Below are 14,377 nucleotides of genomic sequence, written 5' to 3' on the forward strand. Positions count from 1 at the left end.
GAAGGGAATTTCAATAATTGAGGCTTAAATCTAATCAGGCCTGAGGGACTTTATTGGATTGTATCTGCTCTGGTGAGATTAGCTCAACAGACCCCTAGGGCCTGGCAGTTACTGATCTCTATCAGGAGTCTGGCTCCAAGGAGCTTCCCAAGAATTCTACTTCATGGGGCAGAAGACCATCCTCCACACAGTCTGAATGTTGCACATGGACACAGCCTTCCCACGTACTCACACCCATGTTCAGATTCCCACCCACTTCTGCTGGACACATGAGCCACCAGACTCAAAGGGAAACTGAGTTACACTCCCTACATATTTCTGACTTGAATCTCCTGGGTACTTCTCTGTGCATGTTTTCTTTACGTTCGGCTAGGTATTCCCTAGGCTACATGGTAGATGCTTGCCAGGGTAGTATGACAATGTTTGCTATGATCTCCTGGCTCTGCAGCAGCAGCCAAAGCATGGCCTCCTCCGGATGGCTCCTACCTCTGCTCTCTGCTGGTCAGTTGAGAAGCACTTTCCATTCCGCAGCACAGCCTCTGGGTCAGCTAAGTCCAGGCTGATTTTCTGATATTTTTCTGCGCCATATTCTGGTCTCAGGTTTTTCCTGACCAAATCTGTCTGCTGCATTCCTCTCTGTGTTATCCCTCCCCTCTGTGGTGAACCTGCACCACTACCACCTCCCCTGCCGCAGCCAGCTTGGATCATGTGTACTCTTCCTTCTTTGTTCAACGTACCCAAATTTCTAAGTCTCTAAGACATTCTGACTATTCAACATTGAATTTTTAGTGAAATTCCTCTTCAACCACCTCACTGAGAAGCAGTACTCCCACTGCTTGAATCTTGAGCCACGGAGCACCTAGGAATGCAGCCTTCCTCTAATCCACCACCTTGAATCTCCTGCCAGGATGTTCTTACCAACTTCTGGCCTAGAGCTATGAGGTATGCCATCTTGGACTCTGAAACCGGAAGACCCAAATAAACTTTTCTTCATCGATGTTGTCCTTGTCTGGTCTTTTGTCACATCAATAAAAAGCTACTGAAACAGTTACAAAAATGCCATTTTAGATTTACCTTGGTGAAAAATCCCTTGTCACATAATACATGACTGCTTAGGATTGCCAAATGCTTTATTTCTAATGTCAATATTTACCAGAATTGACCCAAGTTAAGTTTCACTTATGTTGTCAGTTTAAGCAAGGATAACACTATTTATTTGTATTCTTTATTTGTTCTTATTATTTATACATGATAGAAGAATGTATTTTTACATATTATACACATATGGAATATAACTTCTCATTCTTCTGGTTGTATATGATGCTATATTACATTGGTAGAGTGATCATACATGCACATAGGATAGTAATATCCAATTCATTCTACTATCTCTCCTACTCTCATTCTCCCTCCCTTCCTTTAATTCCTGTTTGTCTAATCCAAAGTACTTCTGTTCTTCCCTAGTCCCCACCCTTATTGTGAGTTATCATCTGCATATCAGAGAAAACATTCAGCCTTTGGTTTTTTGGAACTGGCTTATTTTGCTTAACATGATATTCTCCAGCTCCATCCATTTACTGGCAAATGTCATAATTTCATTGTTCTTTATGGCTGAGTAATATTCCATGTGCATATATACAACATTTCTTTATCCATTCATCTGTTGAAAGGCACCTAAGTTTGTTCCATGGTTTAGATATTGTGGTTTAAATATTGATGGGGCTGTACACTGTAGTTTGTTGAATTTAAGTCCTTTGGGATATACCAAAGAGTGGGATAATAGGGTCAAATGGTGGTTCCATTCCAGGTTTTCTGAGGAACCTCCATACTGCTTTCCAGAATGGTTTCACCAATTTTCAGTCCCACAAGCAATGTATGGATGTGCCTCCCTCCCCCCCCCACATCCTCACCAACATTTATTTTTGCTTTTATTCATGATAATTTTCCAGTCTGACTAGAGTGAGCAGGAATCTCAGTGTAGTTTTAATTTGCATTGGATAAGACTATTTTTAAGGCCTCCTTGAAGATACATTTTGTCTGCTCAAGGATTTTTCAGGCCTGGTGTGTATTTTAATTTGGCTGTAACAGCCCCTATCAGGTCACCATTGTGTCCCAATTTACATAAGGACATCAATAATAAAATGATTGCATTTCCAGATGACAGGAAGGTAGAAAGGCACTAAAGCATTAGGTGGACTAATCTGGCTAGAACAGTGTTTGATTCCATCTAAGGGTCTAAGTCCAGTTTTCTTACCTGGAAGCTGGAGCAGAGATTTAACTTCTCTTAGCACACAGGTCTCCCTGCCCCCTGCAGTTTATGTCTCCACCCTGAGCAATTTCCCACACCTTTCCCCAAAACACTCATCTTTCTCCCTAAAGTCCCAAGAGTCCCTGCAAACCCCTACCTACCCTTTATAGCACTTCAAGGGTGGCACTTTCTGTTGGCACCCTTCCTTGTCCATGAGGGGATGACCTCATCCCCAGTGCCCAAAAACCATGCTCAGACCTAGGTTGTCACCTCTATCACATTGTAATAAAATTCAGTGTTTATTTATTCTCCAGTGCTTCTCAGAGGACCAAGAAAAACTGTGTTTCACTTATAAAATTATGCATCATGACATCTATACTTTCATATATATATAATCTTCTTCTTAATACCAAAAGATGAAATGGTTAACTGACAATTGAGAGCTCACCATTTTGTAGACTATTGTACTGTTATCAGCGCCCTGCCAGGGTAGTTTTCTGTTCAGAAGGTGTGATCTGCCTGAGAAAATAAAAAGTCTGAAATAATTAGTAAGAAATAAGAGACAGAGACAGAAATTAGATAAAAGGGGACTGCCTGATTTCCGGTCCTGATAGGAGATGGAACTGAACACGGCTCCCATTCTTTATTTAAGGGGTAGTACATCAAAGGCAGGGATAAGGTTTCAGCGGGAGGGGTCTCACTTCTCCGCATGACAGGGGTCTTGCAGCAAACAGGTTGATTGGCATCTAGGAAAGCCACACCCATCTCCCAGAGGCGGTGTGGCTCCCGTGGGTCACCCCATCTCTGAGCTGTGCTGAACTTCTGATGGATCTAGGTAGGAAGTCATGTGAATCAGGCATCTCAAACCAATAGAGTTGCTGCTGGGAGTCTCCAGGATACCAGACTTTCACTAATGGCTTCCGCGTTATTTTGGTTCACCCACAGTTCACGGATGGCTGTCGGCAGTAGAAAACGCACAGACTGAAAAGAATGCAAGAATACTAAGTGCTGCATTGGAATCCTTTATCACACCAAATTCATTCTGGGGCAAATTGAACAGAATAGTTTTCTTCTATTTTAAGGTAATTCAATTTTTCAAAAAGTAAAAATAATATTCAGGGCAAGACTTCACACCACAAAGAGGGAATCCTACAAAAGAAGAATGCAGGAGAGGACTTCAAATATATATAACAAATTATTTCCATTATCCACAAAATTAAATTTAAAAGAAAAAAAAAACAGTTTACTCCAGAGGGAGATGAGAAGATGGAGAACAAGGGTGTTAACAAACTGCCAAGAAGACTAAAAATGAAAGGGGAACTTGGGCTTCTTTTGTGCAAACAGCTTTTCCTGGCATGTTTCTGTGATTTTGGTTCTTGGCCTAGCTTTATGCAGAGTTATCAAATCTCCGGTCATTCTTCACCCAGGAAATATTCCTGAACAGCACATCCCAGATCAACAGGGAAAGCTCTGGTGGCACACGATGCCTTAGATCTATTACAACAGTAGCAACTAAAGCTGTATCCTTGACTACCAATTGGTCCACCAAGTAATGAAAGAGGAAGGCTGCTTGCACAAGGGGGCCATGAACCCCTCTGTGGGTTTCTGCATAGTCAAGACGTCAGAACCCACCTGACTCTGGCAGCCCCACCCATAGGGGCTACTATATATCTACAAACCCAAATAGGAGCACCCACAATCCCGAATCCCAGGAAAACCAGCTGGGTCTGTTCTCACAGGAGCCACAGCACAGAGATTAGGTAAGGCATTAAGCCCCAGACCTGGGATAGAAGGGGCTGTAGTGGGATAGCACCTGAGGGAGGGCTGAACGGAAGTTAAGTGCCCAGTAACTGGGAAGGTGTGATCTGTGTCATTTTTCAGGAAACTGTAATAAGTCTGATGGTAATGAACACAAATGTCTCCAGTAGGCAGGAGAGTGACATCATTGGCTGAACAGAGAAGGTGAGTCCAGGAAGGAGAGGTGGACTCAGGAAGACCCCTGAGCCTAGTGCCCTTTTCAACACTGGCAGCTGCTGCCCATCTCCAGCTGACCCATTGCAGTAGAGGAGACTCCCTAGACCAGCCAACATTATGGGAGTTTTTAAGATGAGACAGGAATGCAAATTCCTCCTGTGAAATGGGCCCTACCAGCTCTACTTGTTGAGTACTAGCCCTGCCTTGATGGAACTTGGTCTTTCGGTACCCTACTAAAACACAGTGACCAAACCCATGGACATTTAGCAGGCAGTGTATAGTTTTTATTCACTGAGACCAGATCCAGCCTGCAAAAGTCCTTCATGGATAATGTGGAATTAGATTTCTTATAGCAGAAGCAGCAGTAGTGCTGTCCTTCAGACCCATTGGTCAGTCAAGAGGCTGGATGCACACGTGGGCCTAGTACCAATATGTGGGTGTCTGCACGGCCAAGACATTAGAAACTTCCTGGCTCTGGCGGCCCCACACAGGAGCTGCTATGTATCTACAGGCCCATACAGGAGCACCCACAGTTTCCGAACCCAAGAACAGACAATCAGCTGGGTTTGTTACACAGGAGCCACAGTACAGAGAGTGGGTAAGACATTGAGCCCTAGAGCTGGGACCAGAGGACCAGCAGTGGAACCTAAGGGAAGCTGAAATAAAATGAATACCCAGGAACTTGAACACATTAATGATGGGAGCAAATGGAAATATGACCCCAAAATGAGGTCCTATAAGACCTATAGGACCTCAGAGAGATCCTGTAAGCTAAGACAGGAAAAGAATATGGTCACTGAGTTAGGATGCAGGACTAGTTATTTCTTTTCTTTGTTCACAGGAAACATGGCTCCAAAACTTTGGCTCCTGTTGCTGCTGGGGTTCATGGGAATAATTATCTCATTTCAGGCCCCACCAGGTCATTTAACCTGGGCTCAGTGGTTTGAAATCCAGCACTTAATTATGGCCCACCCCCGATGTGATGATGCAATGCGGGTAGTTAACAGATACAGAAAGCAATGCAAATCCAAAAATACATTTCTACATACAAGTTTTGCCGCTGTTGCTCAAGTTTGTGAAACCCCAAATATAACCTGCCTTACAAGCCCCAGTACAAATTGTCATAACAGTTCAGTTCAGGTGCCTTTGGTTGACTGTAACATCACCAGAAAAACAAAGGATTATATGAACTGCAGATATCAAAATGTACCAGCAACCAAGTTCTACGTAGTTGCTTGTGCCAATAGATCTGTGCAAGACAATACCACATATCCACTTGTTCCGGTTCACTTGGATGGGACATATTAGCTCCTGGATCAGCACTTTGTGATGTGGCTCATCCGCCAGCTCCCAAGCCCTCTGTCCACCCTGGATGTCATCACCTGTCCTCAAGGAACCAGTCCCCAGCCCCGTTCAAGCTTAGCTCAACTGAAGCACCCTGTGAGCTGTGCAATAAACCTCTTTGAAAACAAATCTAGATCTCTGTGTATCTATCTCTTACATATGTGCTCCTTCCTCTTCCTGAGATTTTGGGGAAGAGAGATGTGGGGCAAAGACACTGTATCAGGAAGCTGCAGAGACTTGGCCCCCTCACTACCTCAGGCTGGGAAACTGGGATCTTCACTGAATCTGCCTACTGACAAAGGCCCTCTTCCATAGCAAATTTCTCTCAAGCTGCTCTGAACCGTCAGCATACTAAGCCCTAACCTTGGCCTGCGGAGTTACTCATTATACACTCCAATTTTTTGTTGTTTTTCACTCCAATTTGTCTTTTTCTTTTTTAACTGATACATAATAATTGTACTTTTTAAAACTGTTTTTCATTGCCTAGGAAAGAAAGTCCAAATGATCTAGTCTGACGTGAGAAGCCTGAGGCTGAGCATTCTTGTGAGTGAAGCAGAGATCAGCTACAAATCAATCTTAGCCAAATTCCACTAGATCCTCAGCATGAAGTTGCCCTCTTGGCAGGCTGCTCCAGTCACTTCAGTCACCCCCACACTCTATCAGAGGCACACCAGACGTATTCAATGCCTTAGAACTCTGAAGATTGATCTTGTGACCCCAGAGACACTGGGATGATGAGTTGGTATTAACAGTCACTGAGCAGCTTTATGAAACTCAGTCACAGGGAAAGCACTTCTGCATTTGTGGTTTAGAAAAGAAAAACTGTTTGAAAGGATGTCAGTGATTGAGTAATGACTCAATGTCCATTGCTCAGGAGTTCCTGGGGAAAACTGAAGCCTCAGGAAGGACTTTGGTTGCCATGAGGTAGCCTTGTGTTCCTCAGGGATGGGACTGGGCTTTCAAGCCAGGCAGACCTGCTGTCCAGTCTAAGCTTGGTAGTGGGAGCAACTTAATTGAGTTCTGTGGAGACTTCTCTGATGTCCTAAAGTAGGCAGCTCCTCTTGTTTTATTCTGTCATATAATGTTATGTTGTCCCCTGTGAGATTGACAATAATCTGTGGTTAAGCCAGCAGCGTGGGTCTCTCCCACTAATCTCAAATCCCATTAAGAGCACAGAGTGTATGCAGTCTTCTTCACTATAGCCTTTGTGTTAGCTGTTTTTGCTGTAGGAATGGATGTCCATGAGAATGGATGAGGTCCTTCCAGTCATTCCTACTTAAGTTTTTGTCAGTAGTTTAGACTTTTTTCTCTTCTATTCTTTCTATTATAGTATAGCTGAAGTTTGAGTGTAATTTTTGTGTGAAGCAAGGTATGTTCTTTCTTTGCTCAGTTTAATTCAGCAACAAAGTCTCTACTGTGTGAACTTGTAGTTTCCCGGTAGATTTTTCAGCACCTTACAGCAAATGGAGAAAGAAACAATAGCAACAACCAAAGCAAACAGTATACGGCATTAAAATAAGTACACAGTGCCTACTATGACATCTACAACACTAATTGCCGCAGAACCACAAATGGAGGGGTCAGCAATTGCCAACAGTAAAAACAATAAATAGCTGTGAATCAGATCTGGCATGAAAGTAAAGAACCAATTTTGGCAGTTTGCAGTACTGATTACTGTAACAGCATAAATGGTGAGGGCAGAAGTTTTATAAGCCAAATAGTTATAAAAAATAGTCAAAATACAGTCCCAAGAGAAAAAAAAATGTGATAGAAAGGTAAAGTTTCAAATGTTCAAAGTGTGAACACAGAATGCAGAAGAAATGTAGCAAATGATAGTTATAAGAAGGAGAAAAATAGAAAAGATGAAGTAAAGTGAGACAGGAAGAGAGAAAAAGAGAATTTTGCTATTAATGGGAGAAGAAAGAAGAGAAAGAGGAATGAGGGAAACAAAAAACAAAAGTAAGAAAAAAACCAAAAGTCTTAACTTTCAAAAAACAAGGAAAAATAACTTGTTTTTAAATTTATCTGGGCCTGGTGGTATAGGCGTGTAATTCCAATGACTCGGGAGGATGAGGCAGGAGGATGGTGAGTTCAAAGCCAGCCTCAGCAATTTATCGAGACCCTAAGCAACTCAGTGAGAGCCTGTCTTAAATAAGATACAAACAAGGGGTGGGGATGTGGCTCAGTATATGTAGCCATGAGCCAACCAGCACAGCAATAACGCCAAAGAAAAAAAGGGGTGGGAGGGAATTTTCTTACTAAAAAATACTGTCTCCACTAAAAGTATTTTTCTCCTCTTGAAAAGCGTTGACAAGAATCAATACCCAACAGTCGTTCTTTCAATTTGTTCTTGATCTATGAACTGAGAGAAAAGAGAGGGTGTGCAAGGGCTGGAGGTTGTTAATCTCTTCCTCTTTTTGTGTTACTCACTGAGCTGCCAGCTGGTATGGTCTAAAACTGAAGCAGGTGAAATAGCTCAGAGTCCCTTCTCACCGGTATAAGGCAGAATGGAATAGGAAATATTGTTGATTGGAGTTTTGTCCAGACAGACCAGATCTGTACACCACCAAAGCGGGGCTGCTACAGAATGGAGTTTCAGCAGCTGGGGCTTAGTGTATCTGGATTTAAGGGCTTTGTTGGGTGATATCTGCTCTGGAGATATTAGATCTACATCACCACAGGACCCAGCAGTTGCTGATCTCTGTCAGGAGTCTGAATCTCAACAGCCTCCCAAGAATTATACTTGCAGGGCAAGGGAGCCAACCCACACACTCTGCTGCCCACAAATATGGCCTCTTAGACTTGGTTCCTGAGTGTATATTCACACCCATCTGTTCAATTTTCCAGCCCCCTTCAGCTGATCATCCACGCAAAGGGAGTTACACTCCCCTCCATATTTCGGATTTGAATTCCCCTTAGTACACTTCCCTGTGCCTGTTTCACTCATGTTCTGCTAGGTACATCCTCCACCACAAGGTAGGAGCTTTCCAGGACAGTATGGCAATGTTTGCTATAATCTCTTGGGTTCCCACAGCAGCAAACTACAATGTGGCGTCCTCAACATGGCTCTGTGGCTCAGCTCTCCACTTGCCAGTTGAGAAAAGCAGAGCACTTAAACACCAATTTGCTGTGCACTCTCTGGATCAGCTAAGTTCAGGCTGCTTTTCTGATCTACAGACTTTTCTATTCCAAATTGGTCCATTGTGTCTCTCTCTTTGTGTTAGCCCTCCCTTCCCTGGATAACCAGTGCCACTGCCACTGCCACTGCCATAACTAGCTTGGCTCCAATGTTTTCTTTCTTGTTCTTAGTTCAGTGCACCTGAATTCCTGAGTCTCTAGGAGATTCTGACTATTCAATATTGAATTTCACTAAATTTCAACTTTCACCCACCTTGCTAAGAATCAGTACTCCTGCTGCTTGAATCCTGATTCATGGAGTAACTGAAAATGCAGTCTTCCTCTAATCTGCCATCAGGAAAGTGCTTCTAGAATCTAATTCCTGGGGCTTGAGAGGTCAAGGAAGATTTCTCTGGGTGTGGGGAGGGGGGCAAAATGTCCACTTATTTTTGCCCTCTTCTTGAAAGCTTTGGGTTTAGGAAACTGGACACATCATGTTCATTTAATTAACATTATTTAAATGAATGAGCATACATAGAACGTTTAGAGTCCAAATATCATTTTATACACCTTTATCTCCATACTCTTCATAGCTATCTGTCCCCCTCTTCCTTCCTATCCTGGCTTCTCTCTCAGCAGTTATTCATTCCCTATCCCATACCCTTCTTTCTCTCTGTGGAAATTATTCTTCTAGCTGCTCATGGAATTGGGGTATAGAGAAATATTCAAGTGTGATTGAGTATCTATTCCCAATTCAAGAATTCCTTTATTGGTCTCCAGCTGAAATTTTTAAGACCACAGTGTTTAAGAACAATAAGAAGGGAACTGGGCCAGGCTCAGTGGCACATGCCTGTAATCCCAGCAGCTCAGGAGGCTGAGGCAGGAGGATCGCAAGTCCAAATCCAGCCTCAGTAACTTAACGAGGCCTAAGCAACTCAGCAAGACCCTATCTCTAAATAAAATATTTTAAAAGTCTGGGGATGTGGTTCAGTGATTCAATCTCTGGTACCAAAAAGGGGGGGGGGTGCTGAGATGTTGAGTGAACACAATGTAGGGTTATTCCAAAGCTTCTTTTCCTCCCAGAATTCTAGACCTAACAATACAGAATGAATACCTATGAGACATATCCTGAAGTTCTACAAGCAACTTGTCATCCCAGAGTCACAGGTGGAGGGAAAACACAGGGGGTCATTCATGACAGACTCTTTTCAAGTGGTAACTTGCAACTTGTTTAGAATTTTTCTCAGTGCTGTCCTTCCCAATGACTGTTTTCTAAGATCTGCAGAAAGAATTGCTTTTCACCCTCCTTGGTGTTCCAGGACCAAAACTTGATAATAAGGATGATGCTAATGTCCATATACAAGGTTATATATGAACTCCCATTACTGGGAAAACGCTGCTTTGTTCTACTGGTTTTGACGGTTTCTGCTGAAAAACTGTACACTTTTTTGGAGCCAAGAACAAACATCCAAGTCTTCCTAAAACTTGATGTTGTGGTCCACCTGCTCTGTGGGTCAGGCGTTAGGGCTGAAGAATCAATGTATCAGCATAAAGGAATGTGTACGAGTTGTATAGTCATATCTATATCTTCTATGAAAAGATCCAAAGGAACTGGTAATAGCGGTGGTTTGGGGGCAGTCAAACTGGAGGACCAGGATACAGAGTTTGTGTAGGCAAAAGTTAGGGGTTCCAGAGGCTTCGCTGAAATTTTAAAGGAAAGCCTGAGAGGCTGGAAAGGTGGGGCAGGATTGGAATCTCTGCAAACAGTCCCCAACAAGGCAATGCCTGAAGCTTTGAGAGTAAAGCCAAAGTCTCAGCAGACACCCCAGGACTATGGAGATGCCAGGAACACAAGCCAAGGGAAAATGGAAGCAGTCAGCAAAGCCAGCTGAGAGAGCCCATGTGGGCTGTAATCAATGAGACCATAGGGGCTGAGCTGCCCATGCCCCGCAGAGCTCACAACACCACTCCATGTGACCCAAAAGGCAGGCATGGAGCTACAGAATTCAAAGCCCTGCTGGGTTTTGGTCTTGCTTTGGTCCAATTCCTTCTTGATATTTTCTTCCTTTTGGAGATGGGAATGTTCACCCTGTGCCATTGTATCTTGGACGTGAGTAATTTATTCTTTTATTTTTGCAGAGACTCACAGCTAAGGGTTTGTTAATAAAATTTAAAAGAGCATTATGTTATTATGTTAAAGACAAAAATTACATTGAAGTGGGAGTGTTGCTCATTGACAGAGCATTTGCCTCTCATGAATGAGGACTTGGATTCTATCCATAGCAAAACACACACACACACACACACACACACACCACACACACACACAAAAAAAACACACACACACTGGAGTTATGGTGTGTTTGACTAATGTAGGCTCACTATGTTAGCTTTTGGTTGCTGTGACCAAAATACCTGACAAGAACAACTTGGGGAAGGAAAAGTTTGTTTCGGCTAGGTTTAAGAGAATTCTGTCCATGGTCCACAGGCTCCAAGGCAGAAGCATTGTGATAGAAGGACATGGTGGAGAAAAGCTGCTCAGCTCACTGGGTAACCAGGAAGCTGACAGAGAGACAGAGAGAGAGATGCTTCCAGATCATACCTTTATACCCCTAATTCCTCCAACTAGGTCCCACCAGTATTCCCTTCAGCTTTCAATTGTGAGGCTGAACTTTCGTGATCTTACCATTGCATAAAAATCCCATCTGTGAATGAAATGTAATCCATTAAGGAACATGCTTTTAACACATGGGCTTTGAGGGGGAAATTCCAAATCAAACCATAACACATATTTATTCAGACTTCATAGGTAAAGAGTTCCTATTTAGAAAATCTTCAACATAAAACTGGAGCAAAATGAGGGTAGTAGGACATGTGCAGAGCAAATTTATACATGGAACAATTATAAAAATATTATGAGGCATATTTTGAATATAATTTTATAGTTTGGGTATATAATGGTTTGGATCTGGAATGTCCCCAAAATCTCATGTGTTGAAGGCTCAGTCCCCAATGCATCAATGTTCAAAGGTGGGGCTTTTGGTAAGTAATTGGATCATGAGGGCTCTGACATCATCAGGGGATTAATCCATTGTTAGCAGAAAGAACTGCTGGCATGAGGAAGAAACATAGTAAAGTTGGAGGATGTAAGTCACTGGGGGCATGCCCTGGATAGGTATTTCTTGTCCTCAGTGTTTCTCTCTTTACCTCTCCCCCCACCCTCTTCCTGGCTGGTATGGGCTGAGCAACTTTCCTCCATCATGCCATTCTGCCATGATGTTCTGCCACTCAAAGACCTGAACCAATGAAGTCAGCCATGAACTGAAATCTCTGAAACCATGAGCCCAAGCAAATCTTTCCTCCCTAAGTTGTTTATCTCAGGTATTTGTCACAGTGGGGAAAAAACAGACAAAAAAAAAGAAAACTAACACAGAGTGTAAACTAAGAAGGCCATGCTCTGAGTCATTGTTTTTTGTTTTTTGTTGTTTTTTTTTTTTTTTTTTTTTCAGGAAACTATAATGATTTTCATTGTCAAACACACAAATGTCTCCAGGAACCAGAAGAGTGACATCACTGGCTAAAAAAGAGAAGGAGAGTCAGGAAGGAAAGATAGATTCAGGAAGACCCCTGAGCCCTTTCAACACAGGCAGCTGTTACCCAGCTCTAGCTGACATATTGCAGTAGAGAAAACTCCTTGCACCAGCCAACATTATGGGAGTTTTTAAGATGAGACAAGAATGCAAATTCCTCCTGTAAAATGGACCCTACCTAGCTCTACTTGTTGAGTACTAGCCCTGTCTTGGTGGAACTTGGTCTTTCAGTACTCTACTGAAGCGCAGTGACAAAATCTGTGGTTATTCAGCAGGCAGTGTAATTGTCAAACACAGGACCAGATCCAGCCAGCAAAAGTCCTTCATGGATGACATGGAATTAGATTCCATATAGCAGAAGCAGAAGCACTACTATCCTTGGGTATCCATTAATAGACCAAGTGATCAAAACAGAGAGTGGTTGCTCAAGTGTGATGTGTACCACTGTGTGGATTTTCTGCAGGGCCAAGACGTCAGAACCCTCCTGGCTCCTGCAGCCTCACCCATATGGGCTGCTGTATATTTACCATCCAAATAGGAGCACCTACAGCCCCTGAGCCTCAGTTCAACCAGCTGGTTCTGTTCTCACGGGAGCCGCAGCACAAAGACTAGGTAAGACATTGAGCCCTCAAACTGGGACAGCAGGTCCCACGGTGGGATAGCACCTGAGGGAGGATGAGCTGAAGTTAGTGTCCAGGAGACTTGGCACACTGTGGGGACGGGAAGCAAATGGTAATATGACCCCACAGTGACTGCAGAGGGGGCTGCTGGTTGAGACAGAAAGAGTATGTGGTAACTGGGCCAGGATGCAGAACTAGTTACCTCTCTTCTTTGCTCACAGGAAACATGGTTCCAAAGCTGCTGGGATCACGACTTTGGTTTCTGCTCCTGCTGGGATTTGTGAGAATGAGTGTCTCATTTGAAGACCCACCAGGTGATTTAACCCCTGCTCAGTGGTTTGAAATTCAACACATAAATATGGCTGGCCCCAAATGTGATGATGCAATGCAGATAGTTAACAGTTACATTGGGCAATGCAAAGCCAAAAATACTTTTCTAAAAGCAACTTTTGCTGATGTTGTTCAAGTTTGTGGAACCCCAAATGTAACCTGTCTTACAAGCCCCAGTACAAATTGTCATAAAAGTTCAGTTCAGGTGCCTTTAACCATCTGTAGCATCACAAAAAGTAAATTGAGTTATGGAAACTGCAAATACACAGATGTATCAGCAATGGAGTTCTACGTAGTTGCTTGTGACAAGAGATCTCCACGGGACAATACCACATATCCAGTGGTTCCGGTTCACTTGGATGGGACATATTAGCTCCTGGATCAGCACTTTGTGGCATGGCTCATCTACCAGCTCCCAAGCCCTCTGTCAACCCTGGATATCAGCTCCTGTCCTCATGCAACCAGTCCCCAGCTCCCTTCAAGCTTTGCTGAGCTGAAGCACCCTGTGAGCTGTGCAATAAACCTCTTTGCAGACAATCTAGATCTCTGTGTATCTGTTTCTGCTCCTCTGCTGTCATTTACTCACAATCTGTCCTACAGACATGTTCCTTTCTCTTCCTGAGATTTTATAGAGAGATGTTAGGCAGAGACTCCTTATCAAGAAGCTGCAGAGACTTGGCCCCCTCACTGCCTCAGGCTGGGAAACTGGGGTATCTACTGAATCTGCCAACTGACAAAGGCCCTCCTCAAGAGCAAAGTTTTCTCAGCCTGCTCTGAACCCTCTGCAGACTGGGCCCTAACCTTGGCGTGTAGAGGCATTCATTGTACAGTTCAATGGGTTTGTTGGGCTTTTTTATTATGTTTTTAATTGATATAATAATTGCATGTATTAAAGGGTACAGTGAGATTTTTCCAGACATGTATAAAAAGTGTAATGATCAGTCGGGGTAATTGGCATTCCCAGAACCTCAAGCACTTTATTTACCTTCTGGAGGGAGCATTCAAAATCTTCTCTGCCAGCTACTTTGAAACATACATTTTGTATTTTGGTTAACTATGGTCATCCTGCTGTGCTATAGAACACTTGAACATGTTCCTCCTGTCTACCTTTAGATAACTGTGATCCAACCTCTCTCTATCCCCATTCTCTCTAG

At 43.2% G+C, this 14,377-nt stretch overlaps 2 protein-coding genes across 2 annotated transcripts; both read left to right on the forward strand.

The window, feature by feature from the left end:
* The first annotated feature begins 4,996 nt into the window (after positions 1 to 4,996).
* Positions 4,997 to 5,695, forward strand: LOC114080768 (non-secretory ribonuclease-like). The gene has a single exon (XM_027922379.2). The coding sequence runs from the start codon at positions 5,012 to 5,014 to the stop codon at positions 5,528 to 5,530; it is 519 nt and encodes a 172-aa protein (XP_027778180.2). The 5' UTR covers positions 4,997 to 5,011; the 3' UTR covers positions 5,531 to 5,695.
* A 7,373-nt stretch (positions 5,696 to 13,068) lies between these two features.
* Positions 13,069 to 13,596, forward strand: Rnase2 (ribonuclease A family member 2). Its single transcript, XM_071606815.1, has one exon. The coding sequence runs from the start codon at positions 13,120 to 13,122 to the stop codon at positions 13,594 to 13,596; it is 477 nt and encodes a 158-aa protein (XP_071462916.1). The 5' UTR covers positions 13,069 to 13,119.
* The last annotated feature ends 781 nt before the right edge of the window (positions 13,597 to 14,377 follow it).

Source organism: Marmota flaviventris, chromosome 2, assembly GCF_047511675.1.
Source record: "Marmota flaviventris isolate mMarFla1 chromosome 2, mMarFla1.hap1, whole genome shotgun sequence".
Lineage (NCBI taxonomy): Eukaryota > Metazoa > Chordata > Mammalia > Rodentia > Sciuridae > Marmota > Marmota flaviventris.

Bases quoted from the DNA above. Each gene is read 5' to 3' on its own strand.
- Rnase2 (XM_071606815.1), top strand. From the start codon at position 13,120: ATGGTTCCAAAGCTGCTGGGATCACGACTTTGGTTTCTGCTCCTGCTG.
- LOC114080768 (XM_027922379.2), top strand. From the start codon at position 5,012: ATGGTCACTGAGTTAGGATGCAGGACTAGTTATTTCTTTTCTTTGTTC.